This window comes from Molothrus ater, chromosome 10 (assembly GCF_012460135.2).
Source record: "Molothrus ater isolate BHLD 08-10-18 breed brown headed cowbird chromosome 10, BPBGC_Mater_1.1, whole genome shotgun sequence".
In the NCBI taxonomy this organism is placed as follows: Eukaryota; Metazoa; Chordata; class Aves; order Passeriformes; family Icteridae; genus Molothrus; species Molothrus ater.
Window position 1 is genome coordinate 18,561,730 of NC_050487.2, and position 14,760 is coordinate 18,576,489.

Sequence of the window (14,760 nt, forward strand, 5' to 3'; positions counted from 1 at the left end):
CAAACAGCTTTCAACCACAGGTACTTTACTTCATTTTCAGCACAGAGTTCAATCCACAAAACAGGTTTGTGAGAAATCCTGTCCTTGTGCATGCCTTCAGTCCTTCAAGCAATTAAACTACAGATAATGGAAGTCACTTGCTCAGCTCTGAGGGCACGACCCTCTGTTGTGCATGCAGCAAAGGTCATTCCAAAACAGTCACAACTTATAATTCTCTTTTGTCATGTTTATAGTACTTTATTCAGAGCTTTTCCATGACAAAGAACTTCTATTTACTCTATTTAACATGTAAGCATGAAATCAGTAAGTTTTAAAATAATTTACCTCTCCTTTCATCATTCGAACTTTTGCCAGCCACCAGCCACAAGGTTCTTGGTCATTTGCCCTAGAGTAAACCTGGAAATGAAAGCAGTAAGAACCACTGAAAGCACATACAAGCATAATTCACTTATGTGCATGTATAATGAAGAAAGAAGCACATCACTTTTGTATGGAGACCTGCTCCATTTTAAACCTTCACCTTGGGAATGCCCTTACACCCCTCACCACTGCCTGCAATGGACAATGAGCTCCAGACCAGCACAGCTCATGAGCATTCACTCACCTCCACCTCATCTCCTTCACCAATTTCTTTCTTGATATCAGGGGGTGGTGGTAATCTGACTTCATTGAAGGGCACCTGGCGCTCTGGTTGCCAACTGCAAGTTGAAGAAGCATTACACATTAATTCTCAAATTTTCCTATTGTTTTCTTTAATTTAGAATTCTATTTCATTAAAATTCTTTCTTTCCATATAATGAGTTCTGTTTTCTTATTGCTGAAAAGCAAATCTTGTAAGCAGAGGAACAACATAATCATGGCAAGGCAAAAGTAGTAGCTGGGAAGATATTTAACAACAAAATTTTTAAATTAACTGAAAAAATTAAGTAATGGATTTTATTCCTGAAAGATATTGTATGATGTAGTTAACATTCCTACTCAAGTCACAGAGCCCTTACACAGATTTAAGTTCAACTTTGCAATCCACTATGGGGTTCATCCATTTCTCCACCTCATATTTAACATTTCAACTGCTTACCACCAAAGTTTTATGCATTTCAGGAAAGTCTGACTCCCATATTTAACAAAACTTTCCACCTGCAAACTTGTTGATGTTCCCCAGTAACAGATTGAGATCAAAACATATCCTTATATCTGCTTCTCAATACCAACTATTTCTAGGCATACAAAATAAAGGTTTACTTCTTACACAGCAAGTCTATTTTTTTACTATAGTTGGCTGTACAAAAATATTTTATTTGTAGAAGTGTATGTTTCCAGTGCATTTTATGAAGACTATTGGAGCAATCAAATCCACTGTGTTCTCCTGAAATTCTTTCTCCTTCTACTCTGTGAATGTCACAGAATGCCATCAGCTGTTCCTCGCTCTTAGTCATATAATCTGACCAAAGACACTACAAAGGTTGAAATAAAACCAGGGGCAAGACCCTTCAAAAAACCCATATTAATTTAGAATATCTGAGGGACTTTTAATGGTATCTGTCAAAGCACTGCAACATCCATCCTTCCTGCCCATCTGATTCACATCAGACACCAAGAGAATCAGAACAAACCCTTGTAACAGTCAGGATTACTGCAAGCCATTTGCTTTGCTGACTTCTAATATCCTGCAGACAGAGCAGCCTGGATTAGTAGAACAAGGCTGAGCATGAGGAGCAAAGGGCACTTCTGCAACTTCCCAGAGGAGAAGATGGATACATTTACATGTTTGCTCTGAAACCACAGCTTACACTCAAGTACCTCACTTAACAAAGATGTTATGTATTATATAGTTTTAATCTAGACATTATAATAGACATTTTCTTTTAATTTTAGTTTGAAAAACAACAAAAATGCATGAAGATTATTACTGAGATGCTGGAACACATTCAAAAAGGACAAGGTGAGGAGTCTGCAGCATAGATCTGATGAAAAGCAGCTGAGGGAGCTGGGGGGGCTCGGCCTGGAGAAAAGGAGGCTCAGAGGGAACTGAGAAGAAACAGTGCCAAGCTGTGCTAGGGAGGTTTAGACTGATAGAAAGAAAAATTTCTTCACTAAAAGGGTGTCAGACATTAGCATGGGCTGCCCAGGGAGGTGGTGGAATCTCCATTCCAGAGGTGTTCCAAGGGCACATGGATGTGGCACTACCATAGTGGTGAACACCGTGGTGCAGGGCTCACAGCTGGACTTGATCTCAGAGGATCAAGTGTCAGCCTTTCCAGCCTTGAGGATTCTAGGACATGGATAGCTATTGTTTAGGTTGGAAGGTATTTTGGCCACAAAATGTTAGTTAAATCACATTTCATTTCTGAGAAATGGTGAAGGGGGCTGGAAAAAAAAAATCAGTTGCAATTAAATTGTCCTTGTTGCAAATATAACAGTTACTAATCTCATGGTTTGGGTTTTTCCTTCCCTTCCCTGCCAGTGGAGGAAGCACACAGTGGAAAGTGCACAGAAGGCTCAGCTCTCAGAATATGAGTCCAAGTCTTGGTGGCAAAACTTTCTAAGTCCAGAATTGGAGCACCTCACTGGTGAAATGCAAACCAAGGTGTTTTAAGAAATTACTTGTGATGGGATACAAACTACCTACTAAGACAATCTGACAGAACTGATGCCTAAGCTGCAGGGCACAAATCACCAAAAAAGGAGGTTCTTGCTCATAACACAGAAGCCTCTCCTGCAATACAGCTGCTTCAAACTGCAATGAGCCTCCATGAAACTGTACCTCAAGATCCAATTTTCCATCTAACAGCAGTAAAAGTTTCCAGGTCCTGAAGCTTCTGCATTCATTCCTTGCCTCCTTACCCTCAGAAAATGTCTCTAAAAGAGTTAAGGCTACCTGCCCAGAGACTAAGTGTTGCTATGGCCACAAAATCATCATTAGCAGTCTGTGCTGGTACACTTAACTTTGGGAACCTTACAATAGCTGTGGATAAGGATTGGCTAACAATAGCAGAAAATGCAAAGTGACAGTTTAGACTGCCTATTGTGGGGTAGATGTGTGTATTTGTTAGTGATTATCACTATCACAACACTGATGCTCTCAGCACAGGACACTCCTGCCAATTTGGGTTCCACTAAAGCCCTCACGAATTTAACTCTGTAAAAAGCACACCAATTGATCAGATTTACGTCACAGAACAATCTGACTGTGTAGACACTTCCTGATCAGATCTATTTTTAGTCAACAGAACACTCTACATATGCTGCAGCCCATCCTTTTTGAAACATGGCTGCTGCTGCCAGACTTTCTGTAGAACACATGGATGATAAGATACTAAACACCAGAAATGGTTTGCCAACAATCCAACTCCTGCTGTGAGCCCCTGGCACTTCCTTTAGCTTACTTAGTTTCTGACATCAAAGTATGTACATTAAATGCAAAGAGAACCAATTACTTTTCTTTAGAAAGTAATGTAGATGTTGAAGATGAAACTCATGATTTGTCACATGGACAGAATGAAGGATTTAAATTAGACCATGGACAGAATGAAGGATTTAAATTTTTTTGTGTTTGTTGGGTTTTGGGGTGAGGATATGAAAACCTAGGAGACAGTAATAGGTTCCATAACCACCTCAGTATTACTATAAATTATGGTTGCCACCTCATCTTCTAACTGTCTTCATAAATGAAGGACTAGAAAGCATAGGTTAGAAAGAAACAAACACTGGGTTTTGCAGGTAAACCCCAGGATTACTTATGTTAACCTCTAAGGACTTCTTCTCACACACATGTATATATCTGTACACACACATACACACCTGGGATTATGTCAGCAGGATTATAAATACTGTTTATGAAGACACACTTGCACACTCCCTAGCATTACCTTTATTACCCAGCAATCTTTCTTCAAGAAAGGCTCAAAGACTAATCTACAGGTTAGGGCTGGCAAAGGTTATAACAATTTTCAATTTTCACATCAAAGGTGACACATTTTATAGGATCTCCACCTAGTAACTGGAAGAGAAACAGGAAAGAGGATGTAGCTCAGAGAGTATCTGGAATTAGCACTGAAATCTCCCAGGTAATCCACAGTGTTATCAGTCAGACACTGAACAACAGGTACTCATTTGTACTTTACCAGCCCATGGATTATCCTTGGCTTGCCACTACAAGTTCCCAGCAGCACTGCTGTGTTTATATATTAAATTAAATGCACCTCATGGAGAATTCTTTTTCAAGATTTGCTAACAGATTTGTACTCTTTTCCTCTCAAAAACAATAGGTCTTCTGAGTGGCTATATATGTATATTTATCATCCTAATAGTTAAAAAAAAAATCACCATCAGGATAATTTTACTTTTCTCTGGTTGAGAATACTGGTCAGCATTCCAGACAGCAGACACAGAATTGCTCATTTGAGTACTTTGGTATTCTCCATCATTTCCTGCTTTTGTGTAAGAGTATCAAGCCTGTGCCACTGATTCCTATGTTAATGAAATTTGGCTGTCACATCTATGGGCATCACTAAAGATACCAAAGAATGTACAGGACTGAGGAACTGAGGTCTGATACAGATTCAAGAAGGCAGTTCATGGAAGCTGAACACAATAGTGAGCCTGTACTTCTAGAACTGTATCTAATAAAATCTCTTCCCTCTTAAAGGCAAACAATTAAACAAAAGAACCACCAAAAGCTGAAATAACCTAATATTCAAATAATTATTTTAAAGATAAAATACTTACTTGTTTTCAAATGCAACTGTGAGGGAGTCCTCATGAACATCTTTGATAAATCCCTAAAACAAAAATATTTTTGTTACAGGAATGCATGTGAAATCAAAAAGGTAGCAATTCCAATACAGCCTGAACCTGAGCTAAGACTACCACTAACAGTGAGGTTCCATTTTCAGAAAGCTCCAAAACACACTCCCACTCTTTGCAGGAGGTTGCTGATATTCTTAGCTGGCTATTCCAAGACGTGCAGAGCACAGGGACTGCTCCCAATGACTGCTCAAATCTGACCCGCTCATTTACAACTGAACTCACTATCAAGAGTTTCTTACTCTACCCACAGGTGTGCACAGGTGTTTTACAGGAACAGAATGAGAGACATCCAGGCAAGGCCAGTTATTCCAATGGCTGTGCACAGTACTACGTGCTTCACTGCTGTTCCTCCCAATACAAACTGAATCCTAAACAACTGCCCCCCCAACAGCCAGGCAGCCAGTTTGAATCACATTTGGCAGTAGAGGCTGCCACACAGCCAGTTATGGTATCATCTTTCAGGTACTAAATTGGGGACTGGATGAGGCCAAAAGCCTGCTGGACCTCCCAGGAAAACAAAGAGAATACAGTATTTCATGGATTTTTTGTGCTTACATTTAGGGGAGGGGACATTCATTATACCAAAAACTTAAAGATCAATCTCACAGAGCTATACCCAAGTATCCATGCAGAAATTAAGCTGCTACATTTCTTGATTAAGGAGGGCAGACATGCTGAAAAAAAATAAGTAAATTAAAACATAAACCCACTATTCCTGCCTTTGCTCCAGCCTGGTGTTTGCCCAAGCAGAGGTGGTCAAGGAGGACCCTGCAGCTCTAAAGGAGTAAGAAAGCTGCACAGCTATGTTCAGAGAAAGAAGTTCCAGGAAATCTGCTGAATAGATTATATCCATTAAAGAAACTGACAACTGAGGAGGACGAAGAACATAGCAGCTGTGCAAGCACCACTGAGGTATTATGTGTCAGCTCAGGGAAAGATAAATTTTGACACAGTCGATCCCTCCATGCAATGACGGACAGTAAAGGAGCCCACACTGACAGCTGGCTGCAAAGGGCCTATAAAAACCAATCTCCTTTACCTGAGCCCATATTCAGCCAATGCTCTGAAAGAATTTGCTCAAAACCTGCTTTTCTGCTCCCTGAGCTCCCCTCAAACCCATCTGTCAGCAACACAAAAGACTGGTTCTAGCAGAAAGCACCCTGGTAGCCCTCAACAAAGCAGGTCACCAGAAATCATCTTGTTGAACCACCTAGTGTGCTCCTAATAAAATAAACCCTCTCAAAGGCCATCCTGCCACTGCAAGGGAAGGCAGGCAAATCTCCTCCTTTGAAAGGTGAGCAAGTGAAACAGTTGAGAGTAAAATACACCCAGAGTCAGGGACTTTCGGTTTCAAGGAAACCGGATGGGAGTATAAAGTTATGTCTGTTTAAAGATGCAAAGAGCATATAAAACTTTACTGCCTGAAGCATGTGTAAGCCAGCAACAGAGATAAAGCAGAACTTCTACCAAATTTATGCTACCAGCAGTTCCCTTCAAATGTACCCCAGCACAGGGATAAATGAACATGGCACACAGTGCAGGAAATAGGAGTTTCTCTACTACAATTTATCCAAATTCTACACAGGGACAAAACACTGAAGCACTTCAAACCAACTTCACGCAGTCCAGCGTTCTGCTACATGACAACTTATCAACAGACAGGAGTATTTACAGGGAGAGATGAACTCCCTACTAGAGACAGCCATTTATCTGCATTCCAAGAGTCTGTGATCCAATACCAGTCTCTGCCTCCTTATGCTACTTTATTTTGTAGCTGAACCTGGTCTTCTATTCCTGTTGTGCTCTCACAGTACTCAGTGTGTTTTTAAGGTAAGCCTATAGTAGCTAAAAATTTATTCTGCAGAACTGAATTCAGTTCTTTCCTTTGCTGAAAAGCACAACTTCAGAATCAAGAGAGATTCCAAACCAGGTATCCTAAACCATCTGATTAACATTCAGAACTTAATGCTCTGCAGAGTTAAGAAAGTCATGAATCCACTGACTATAGGCTTCATTAATAAGACAAAAGAAGTGCAAAAAAAGAACCCAACTGCACTGACTTTTGAGGATTTAATTAGCCCATGACCAGGTAAATGTGGGTTTCTGTGTAAGGTACAGACACGTTTAATAGTCACAACCAATTTTCAAGCTAAGGTCCACTGAAGAATGCCAAAGCTGAAGTGGAACAGTATTGCAGAGCTACAGCTCTCAGCAGACAACAGCTGACACTGCACAAACATCAGCTGCACAGGGACAATTTTTAATAAAATCCAAAGTACAAATTCCAACAAAGAGTCTGTACATTTTACAACACCATGTGGGTTTCAGGAACTCCTTCACAAAAGGAAGTCTTTCAGTTCAAAGTGTGCACACTGCTCTTCCCTCCCACAGGAGAATGGAATGCAGACTCACTGCTGGCAGACACACAGGCTGCAATGCCTTGGAATTACCTGCACAGCTTTCTCACTTGGTATTCCCAAACTTTCACTCCCTAGTAAAATCAAGCACAATGCCTATCAAGTATGCACTTCGAGTCACAAATGCTGCACATGTGTAAAGTATCAAATGAAATTATATAACTATTAAATAATTTTATTGTTGTGAGGCCTGAAAAAAATCTGATTAGAGCCTAACTGTATACATTTACTTCTGATTATTATCAATTTCTCTACAGCTGTGGGATGAGATCACATTTACAGCAACTGAAGTACAGCAGTCTATGAGGTATTATGGACTGTATGGTCCATTTGTAATAAAACTAGAAATAATGAAAATTCAGTATGGCTTTCGAATAGTTTTCTAAGAAATTATTTCATTACCATCAAGAAGGATATCAAAAGTACCATTAGAACATTTTCTAAAAGCAAAACTTCCTGAGTACAACTTTGGTGTGGCATTCAACCCTGCCTATACATATTATCAGCTGTCACTTACAACTTCCAGATAAAACCAGAAAGAGATTTCATGCATGTCAGGATGAGATTTAGTGTAGTTTTAAAAGAAGTCTTCATAGAGTCTATGATAATTAAATTTAAAAATAAAGGTTTTACAACAAAACTTGTGGCATTAGGGTATTTTGGTATTTCACAATACAAAAAGGACTTTATAGTAAATGGTATAAATTCAAAAGGATTTTTCCAGAAGAGGGGTGATGAACATAAACCAGAAAACTAAATAACCTGGTTTTCAATTAGGGAGTTTTGAAGGAGCTCTTTATTCGTGAGACAACCTATATAAATAGATTTGCACTAATCATGCCTGATACTGTGTCAAAAGCATTCTCTACTAAATTAAGTAATGATCCATCACCCTAACTTTTGCTCTCATGAACAATGTACTCTGTTACTGAAATTTAACTTAGCAGTGTTGCCTAAGACAGATAATGCCAGTGTCTAAGTTTGAAGTGTTCTATGTTCCTAACATATCATTGCATGTACCTTGGGTGACAAGGCAGAGCTAACAGGAGACCACCAAACACATCATCAATAAACACAGTGGCATCAAAAAGAGTGAGGAATTGCAGTATCAGCAAGTGAGCTTACACATAACCTTTATGTGTGTTTTATCTTACACATAACCTTTATGTGTGTTTTATACCACACACAAATCTGCAGAGAGCAAGAGGGGGAAAAAAATGGTCATGACTTCATCTTGCCAGAGCTGGGATTCAGGCAGTGCAGATCCGAGTGTCAGTCACTCACTCAGGGCAGCCCATGTATGAGAGCAGCAGCCTGTACTGTACTACAGGCTATTCATGGCCTGCTGCCTCCCCAGGGCTCAGACCTGTCTCTGCCACTCACTTGGCACCAGCACCTGCACAGGGAGAGCACGGGAGAGCCAGGGGATCCAGCCTGGGGCTGGTCTGGGGGTGCAGGGTGAGCAACGGGGCAGGAAACTCTCAACCAACTCTGCACCAAAATCACTGCAGCTGAGACTTCCTCATTTCATAACAGACACCCACACACACTCTCTCCCTTTTACCTGGGTTTTGCTCATGGATTTAGGATTAGGATCTGCTGATAACATAAACGGATCAAGACTTACTGAAGTGCCCTTACAGTGAACTGTATGTCTGTGTGTGTATATGCACACACACTTTTTTAAATCCAATTCCAGGCAAAGTAACAAAATCTGTAAAACAGGTAGAGCAATCCAAGTTCCCTCCATATCCTACTCTCTGTAAGTTTATCTGACCTCCAAGTAGGGTGATCCAAGGTAAAAATGAGGTGCTGTTAGTTTAGCTGCAAACTTTGTTTCCAGGGACAGCCACTGTGTTGGCCTTTGAGTCACACATACCTGCACACTAAAACTGTATTAATATCACCTTACCCACTGCTGAGCCAACCCCTAACAGCAAACACTTCGGCATCTGGTACCACGGGCTGCTCCTGAACCACTGACATAAAGGTCAAGCAGCCTATATCCAATTACCAAGCCTTTCACTCCTTTTCACATGCAAGAACCCTTGGTATTTCTAACCAACACTGAAACACAACTGCTTCGTGTAACAAACACATGAAATAATCATTGCTAAAGATGTTTCTCATGCTGAGCCCCCCCCCAAAAAAGAAAGAAGATAAAGCAAACAAAAGAAACCTGTAAATACACAAACCACTTGACAAGAAAGACTGAATTTGGTATTACTTTCATTATAAGTGATCAGCTGCACCTGTTTATACAAGGAACTGATAGAAACAAGCAGCTGTGGCTTACTGCAAAACACAAACACTATAAGCAGGTATCAGGAAAGAAAAACATCCTGAACTATCACATCAGTTCTAGCAAGCACAGTTTAATTTATGACATTACTGCTTATTTCCATCCACAATCAAAATTACATGTCAATTCAAGGGTTGTTCTGACACTTGCACAAGAGCCTCAGCACTGAATTTGTCTCAATGACTCATTTCTTACACTGGGTTCTTCATATGCATCCTCCAAAAGGGCAAAACTTCTGGAAGACACCCTCCACTGACCATGTACCTCAAAAATCAATAACCACTCCCTCTGGCTTCTCCCTTCCATCAGCCTAAAAGGCTCAAGCAAACAGCTCACCAACAGCAACAACTACAGCTGCTTCTCGCAAGACTACACAACTTTCAACTGATCAGGAACAGCTTTAAAATGTCTAAAATTCCCCACCCATATCGATGTAGGGCTAGATGTAATAAAAAATGCTAACAATCATAACACAGTTAAGATCTTTAAAGAAAAAAACCAAAGGTCATTCCAGTCACAGTTTCCTGGTGTAGTAATTGGGTATGAACAGTGAGTAAGCTACACTCCTAATGACAATTTCTTACTTTAATAACCATCAGCTGAAAACCACTCAGAGCAACTCAAGTTGTTTGCAAAGCCACTAATTAAAAATTGTAAGAAAATTTTAAAAAATAATTGTATTTTCATTGATGCATAAACCTTCACTCCCACAGAGTTGCTCATCAAGCTTTGGCTCTACAAGTGAAGAAATGGTGTGTACTTGTCATTCATCATTTTTTCCCCTTAGTAATATTTTGGCTTGTGTCTGCCTTGAGGCCAATACCAACTCCTGCTACCAGCATTTTGCTTAGTCCTGTTAGCAGAACAACTGCTCCTCTTGAAAGAGGAACAGGCCAACAAGGAAACACTTCAGAACCTGCAAATTAAGGGGTGAGCTCCATTTTAATACATAGGGCTTTTTCCCATTGCATAAACAGCTACTACTGTAGGACTTAAAGAACACAAGGGCCTGCAGCACACCAGAGCCCATTTTCCAGCACAGCTAAGGCCCTACAAGGAAGAACACATTGGATCTTCCAGAGTTTTCAAATGCCACTGAAAGGCTCAGCCAGAGGAATTGATCTGATGTTCAATTTATGTACCTTGGTCTTACTGTAAGGCCCAATCTATTTCAGGGAAGCTGACATGGGAAATCATGAATAATGTGCATCAGCAGGGCTCTTGATCTGCATACAAGTGAGCACATACAAGTGAGCTGATGGAGATACTGAGTAAAACTGAAGGGTTTGTCTTGTTCTTCCAAGACCCTCCACAAGTGGCAGGTCCAGAGGAAATGGCACAAATGGGAATTTCTGTATCAACGTCAGAAACGTTTTTTTCTACTGTGAGAGTGACTAAGCAGAAGCACAGGTTGTTTGGGAGGCTGTAGAGTTTCCATCCTCAGAGATACTCCAAAGCCATCTGGACATGGGCACCTGGCTCTAGGTGGCCCCACCTGAGGAGAGGTGGGGACCAGGTGAACTCCCACAGTCTCTGCCAGCCTCAGGCACCTGTGATTCTGTCAATTACTTCATCACCTTAATGACAGTGACCCATCATCCTGAGAACGCTGCAGGCAGGCCAAGACAAGGCTGGGAGCACACAGCTTTCACTCTCTTCAACACATTCAGAAACCAAAGAAATCCAGGTATTTTTGACCATTCCATATATTAAAAAAAAGTCTATTCTAATGTCCCAAAGACAAAAACCTTCCTGCCATCTAGTCCTCACCTAGAAAGCATTAACTTTTCTATTCCCAGGAAGCCCTCATAGCACATTTAATATATGCAAACCCATAAGCAGTGGTCTTCAGCAAGCCTGCCAGTTCTCCCCTGTTCCACAGCACAAACCCCCCCATTTGTCAGAAGGCCATGACCATTTCAAGCCCCATCAGTGCCATCTCTTCTCCAAAGACAATGGGTGCTCAAAATTATGATCTGTGCAAAGTCTCCTAAGATGCAGGAAGTGGCTAAACACCGGCTCTGCTGTGTAATGGTTGAGAACCTGGCATAAAATATACAGTAAATGCTGTCCTGTTCTCCAGATTATATTACTTCTTTAAAGCAAATGGGAAAAAAAAAAAGAAACCACAAATTAGTTTGGTGACTTAGGTACACAATTTTAAAATTAGATCATAATATCCTCTTATAATTTTTTTTAAATCACCTTGGGATTTACCATAACTGCTCACTGCAACAGGAAAACTCAAAATGCTTTTCACGATGCATGAATTTTAATAGAGAATATTAATTTTCCATACTAATTTATTGCAACCACAGTGTATATATATCATGTATGGTCTTCCTGCACTCAGGAAGAATTCCCTGTTAAAACTGAAGAGCAATTATTAGAGGAACTAAAGAAACTTTACAATAAAGAGTTTCATTTACCATGGTCATACCTCTAGTAAGTACTGAAAACCCACTAGAATGCTCCAACAGATTGAACCACTACATTTGTTCTACTGCAGCTAAGTTGCAGATCATAGTAACAACTCCTTAAAAGAAAATCTCTCATGTTATTGTTTACATAATTATGGTTTTCTCTCTGTTGACATAGCAGGATCTTTCTGATCTCATTTACCTGGGGTTATGCTGTGCTAATTAATCCAAATTCAGACTGTTTTAAAGGCAAACCTCAAATCTTATTCCCTCTTAGAAATTCTGCTTTTTCTCTTCTGAAAACTTTTGCCACCTTCCATGGAGTGTCACACAGCTTAGAAAAGATGAGCCTCCTGTCATTATCTTGCAATGATCAATGCTACTGGTGCCCAAAATAGGACACTTCCTAAAGAGACTGACACACCTCTTTGCTTTAGGTCACTTTAAACAGCAAGTGACCTGGGAGTGCTACCTAGTTCCAAAATAAATGCAAAACCTCTGCCTTCCTCACGAGTAAGACTCAGAAAATGGAGTCACAGACACACACATGTCACTGCATTTAGCTCACAAGAATAATCTTTGAAGTTGTGTTTGTTTGAATGATTTGGTTTGGGTCTTTATTTATGGGGGTTATGTGGTTTTCTCCCCCCTCCGTATTAACAGTGGATTACTTTGAGTTGGGGCTTTGATCATGGTGCATCCAAATCATTCTAACCTGCCTTCCTCCACCATCTTCATCACTGGACATAATCCCCACTTCATTGATCTCAAGGCCATTATGCCATTTTTAATTAAAACTTCTGCTTTTTAAAGTCACTGTTCACAGGGCTAAAACACATGATGGTGCTAATCCAAGGCTGATAATTCTCACTGATTTAGGAGATGTCATCCTTGCAGATTTTAGAACAGGCTTATTGTACCAAATTCTGTGGAGACAGATCCCTTCAGTCCAAAAATTCAGCACATCTCATACTCCCATGTGTCTGACATTCCCCTTAAGGAGAAGAGCAACTGATTCATCATTTGGAAAGTTGTCCAAGATCACAAGGTATAAAATGGAAAGCTAAGAAAAGTGTTTCCAAATTCTGGCCTTCTTAATGCTCAGGAGGAAAAAAAAAATCAATTCTATTTAGGAGCATCCTGCTATGGAAGCAAATGATTCTGATGTGGGTTTCTGTGCGATACTTCAGGTTCAACAAAAAAATTATCCACTGTATAAAATTTATTATCTATTCCTTTTGGTAAAAAAATTCAGAGGGTTCCCTACTAGGGATGCAGTTTATCCCACAGCATTCCTTCCTCATAAGGGTATCTCCCATCTGTCTTGGCCAGTTGAAAAAACTAACTCCTGAAGTCAGCTGGTTACAATCCCTTACACCCAACTGCCTCTGCATACTGTACAGTCACCACATGATTCCCAAGCCAAATCCACAGCTGCACACAGGAAATTCTGAAGGGGGGAGGGGGCATCGAAAGGGCCAGCCCCACACCAAGTGTGGCATTGCCCGTGCAATGCCACACCGTGCATGTGCTTAGGCACAATAGCTAAAGAGAGTCCCGAGATTAAATCCTCCCAGAACACAGCCAGGCTGCGTGCTCACAATACTGGCTGGAATCAGCCCTTCTGGAGAGGAAGACAGGAGCCTACTGCCATAAAAAGAGCTGGGATTCTTAAACATCTGAAGCCAGGCTTAGGGGAAAATGACTGACAGGCAACAGCTGAGAGTATTCTGCATTGATCCTGTACCATCCTGACATTCCAGGGAGGGTGATGGTGAAGGAAGATTTCTGAAGGCATAAATAAACTCGAAATCTTAAAAAAATTATTTAAAATCTTTTAAAATCATTATTATCGCCTCGGTTCACCCCATCCCACCCAAAAGCTTCTGCATCTTCCAGCACCAATCCCCCCACACGCCCACCCACCCTTCCCGAACCGAAGGCTCAGGGAATCCCCGCGCCGCGCATCTGCTGCCCCCGGCCCCGGGGCGCTCTGCGTTCCCCACACACGAACCTCCCCTGCGCGCAGCCCTCAGCAGCCTCGTCACCGCCGCCCCCCCGCCGCCGCCGCCCCGCTCCGCTCCATCCCCGAGCCCCCGGCCCGCACCCCCCGCACCTTCCCCGCTCACCGTCCCCTCCCCCGCCGCCCTTCGGCTCCGGCCCCGCCGGGCGCGGAGCCGCCCGCCGCCCCGCCGCCGGTACCTTGTAGAAGGCCCCGTTGGAGCCGCGCACTTCCACCGTCAGCTCCTCCATGTTGGGGCCGCAAAGGACGCCGGGACGAGCTTCTAGAAACTGTCACCGCGGGGGGAGCGCACCGCGCCCGCCCCCTCCGCCCCCCGCCCGCCGGGCCGCGCCTCCGGCTCCTCCTGCTTCTCCGGAGTCGAGCGGAGCGGAGCGGAGCGGCGCTGCGGGGAGGGTTCCCCGCCGCCGGTGGAGCGGGGCGGGCCCTGCGCGAAAGGCTCCCGGGAAGTACTCCCCGCCGTTATCTCCCCGCCCGCCGGCGCGGGGCTGAGGGGGGAGCGCGGGGCGCGGGTGCGGCCGCGTGAGGGGCGCGGCGGGCGCTGCGTGCGGAGACAATGCGGTGCGGGCACGGCACGGTGCGGGGCGGGCCGCGCTGGGCGATGAACACCGCTTAAAAGGCCGCGCCGGAGGGGGCACCTTCGGCTCCCGAGCCGCTGCCCGGGGGGAATAAAGATGGTGCCTGACACCCGGCTCGGCTTTGTCCCTCACGGAGCGCCGGCCCCGGGGCGGCCGCCCTGCCCCGCCCTGCTCACACCCCGCCGGCTGCCCTGCCCTGCCCTGCCCTGCCCTG

At 42.8% G+C, this 14,760-nt stretch overlaps 1 protein-coding gene across 2 annotated transcripts in view; it reads right to left on the reverse strand.

Annotated features, from left to right (window-relative positions):
• FXR1 (FMR1 autosomal homolog 1) overlaps window positions 1-14,260 on the reverse strand; it is a 31,995-nt gene extending 17,735 nt beyond the window's left edge. Inside the window, exons 1-4 of one of the 2 annotated variants that reach the window (XM_036388382.2) lie at window positions 14,151-14,260; window positions 4,729-4,781; window positions 605-698; window positions 325-396 (exon numbers count right to left, since the gene is read on the reverse strand). In XM_036388382.2, the coding sequence (XP_036244275.1) occupies window positions 325-396; window positions 605-698; window positions 4,729-4,781; window positions 14,151-14,201 (270 nt within the window). In that variant the 5' untranslated portion in view covers window positions 14,202-14,260. The remainder of the gene's footprint in view (window positions 1-324; window positions 397-604; window positions 699-4,728; window positions 4,782-14,150) is intronic. The other variant, XM_036388383.2, reaches the window with a different exon arrangement.
• Window positions 14,261-14,760: the final 500 nt, after the last annotated feature.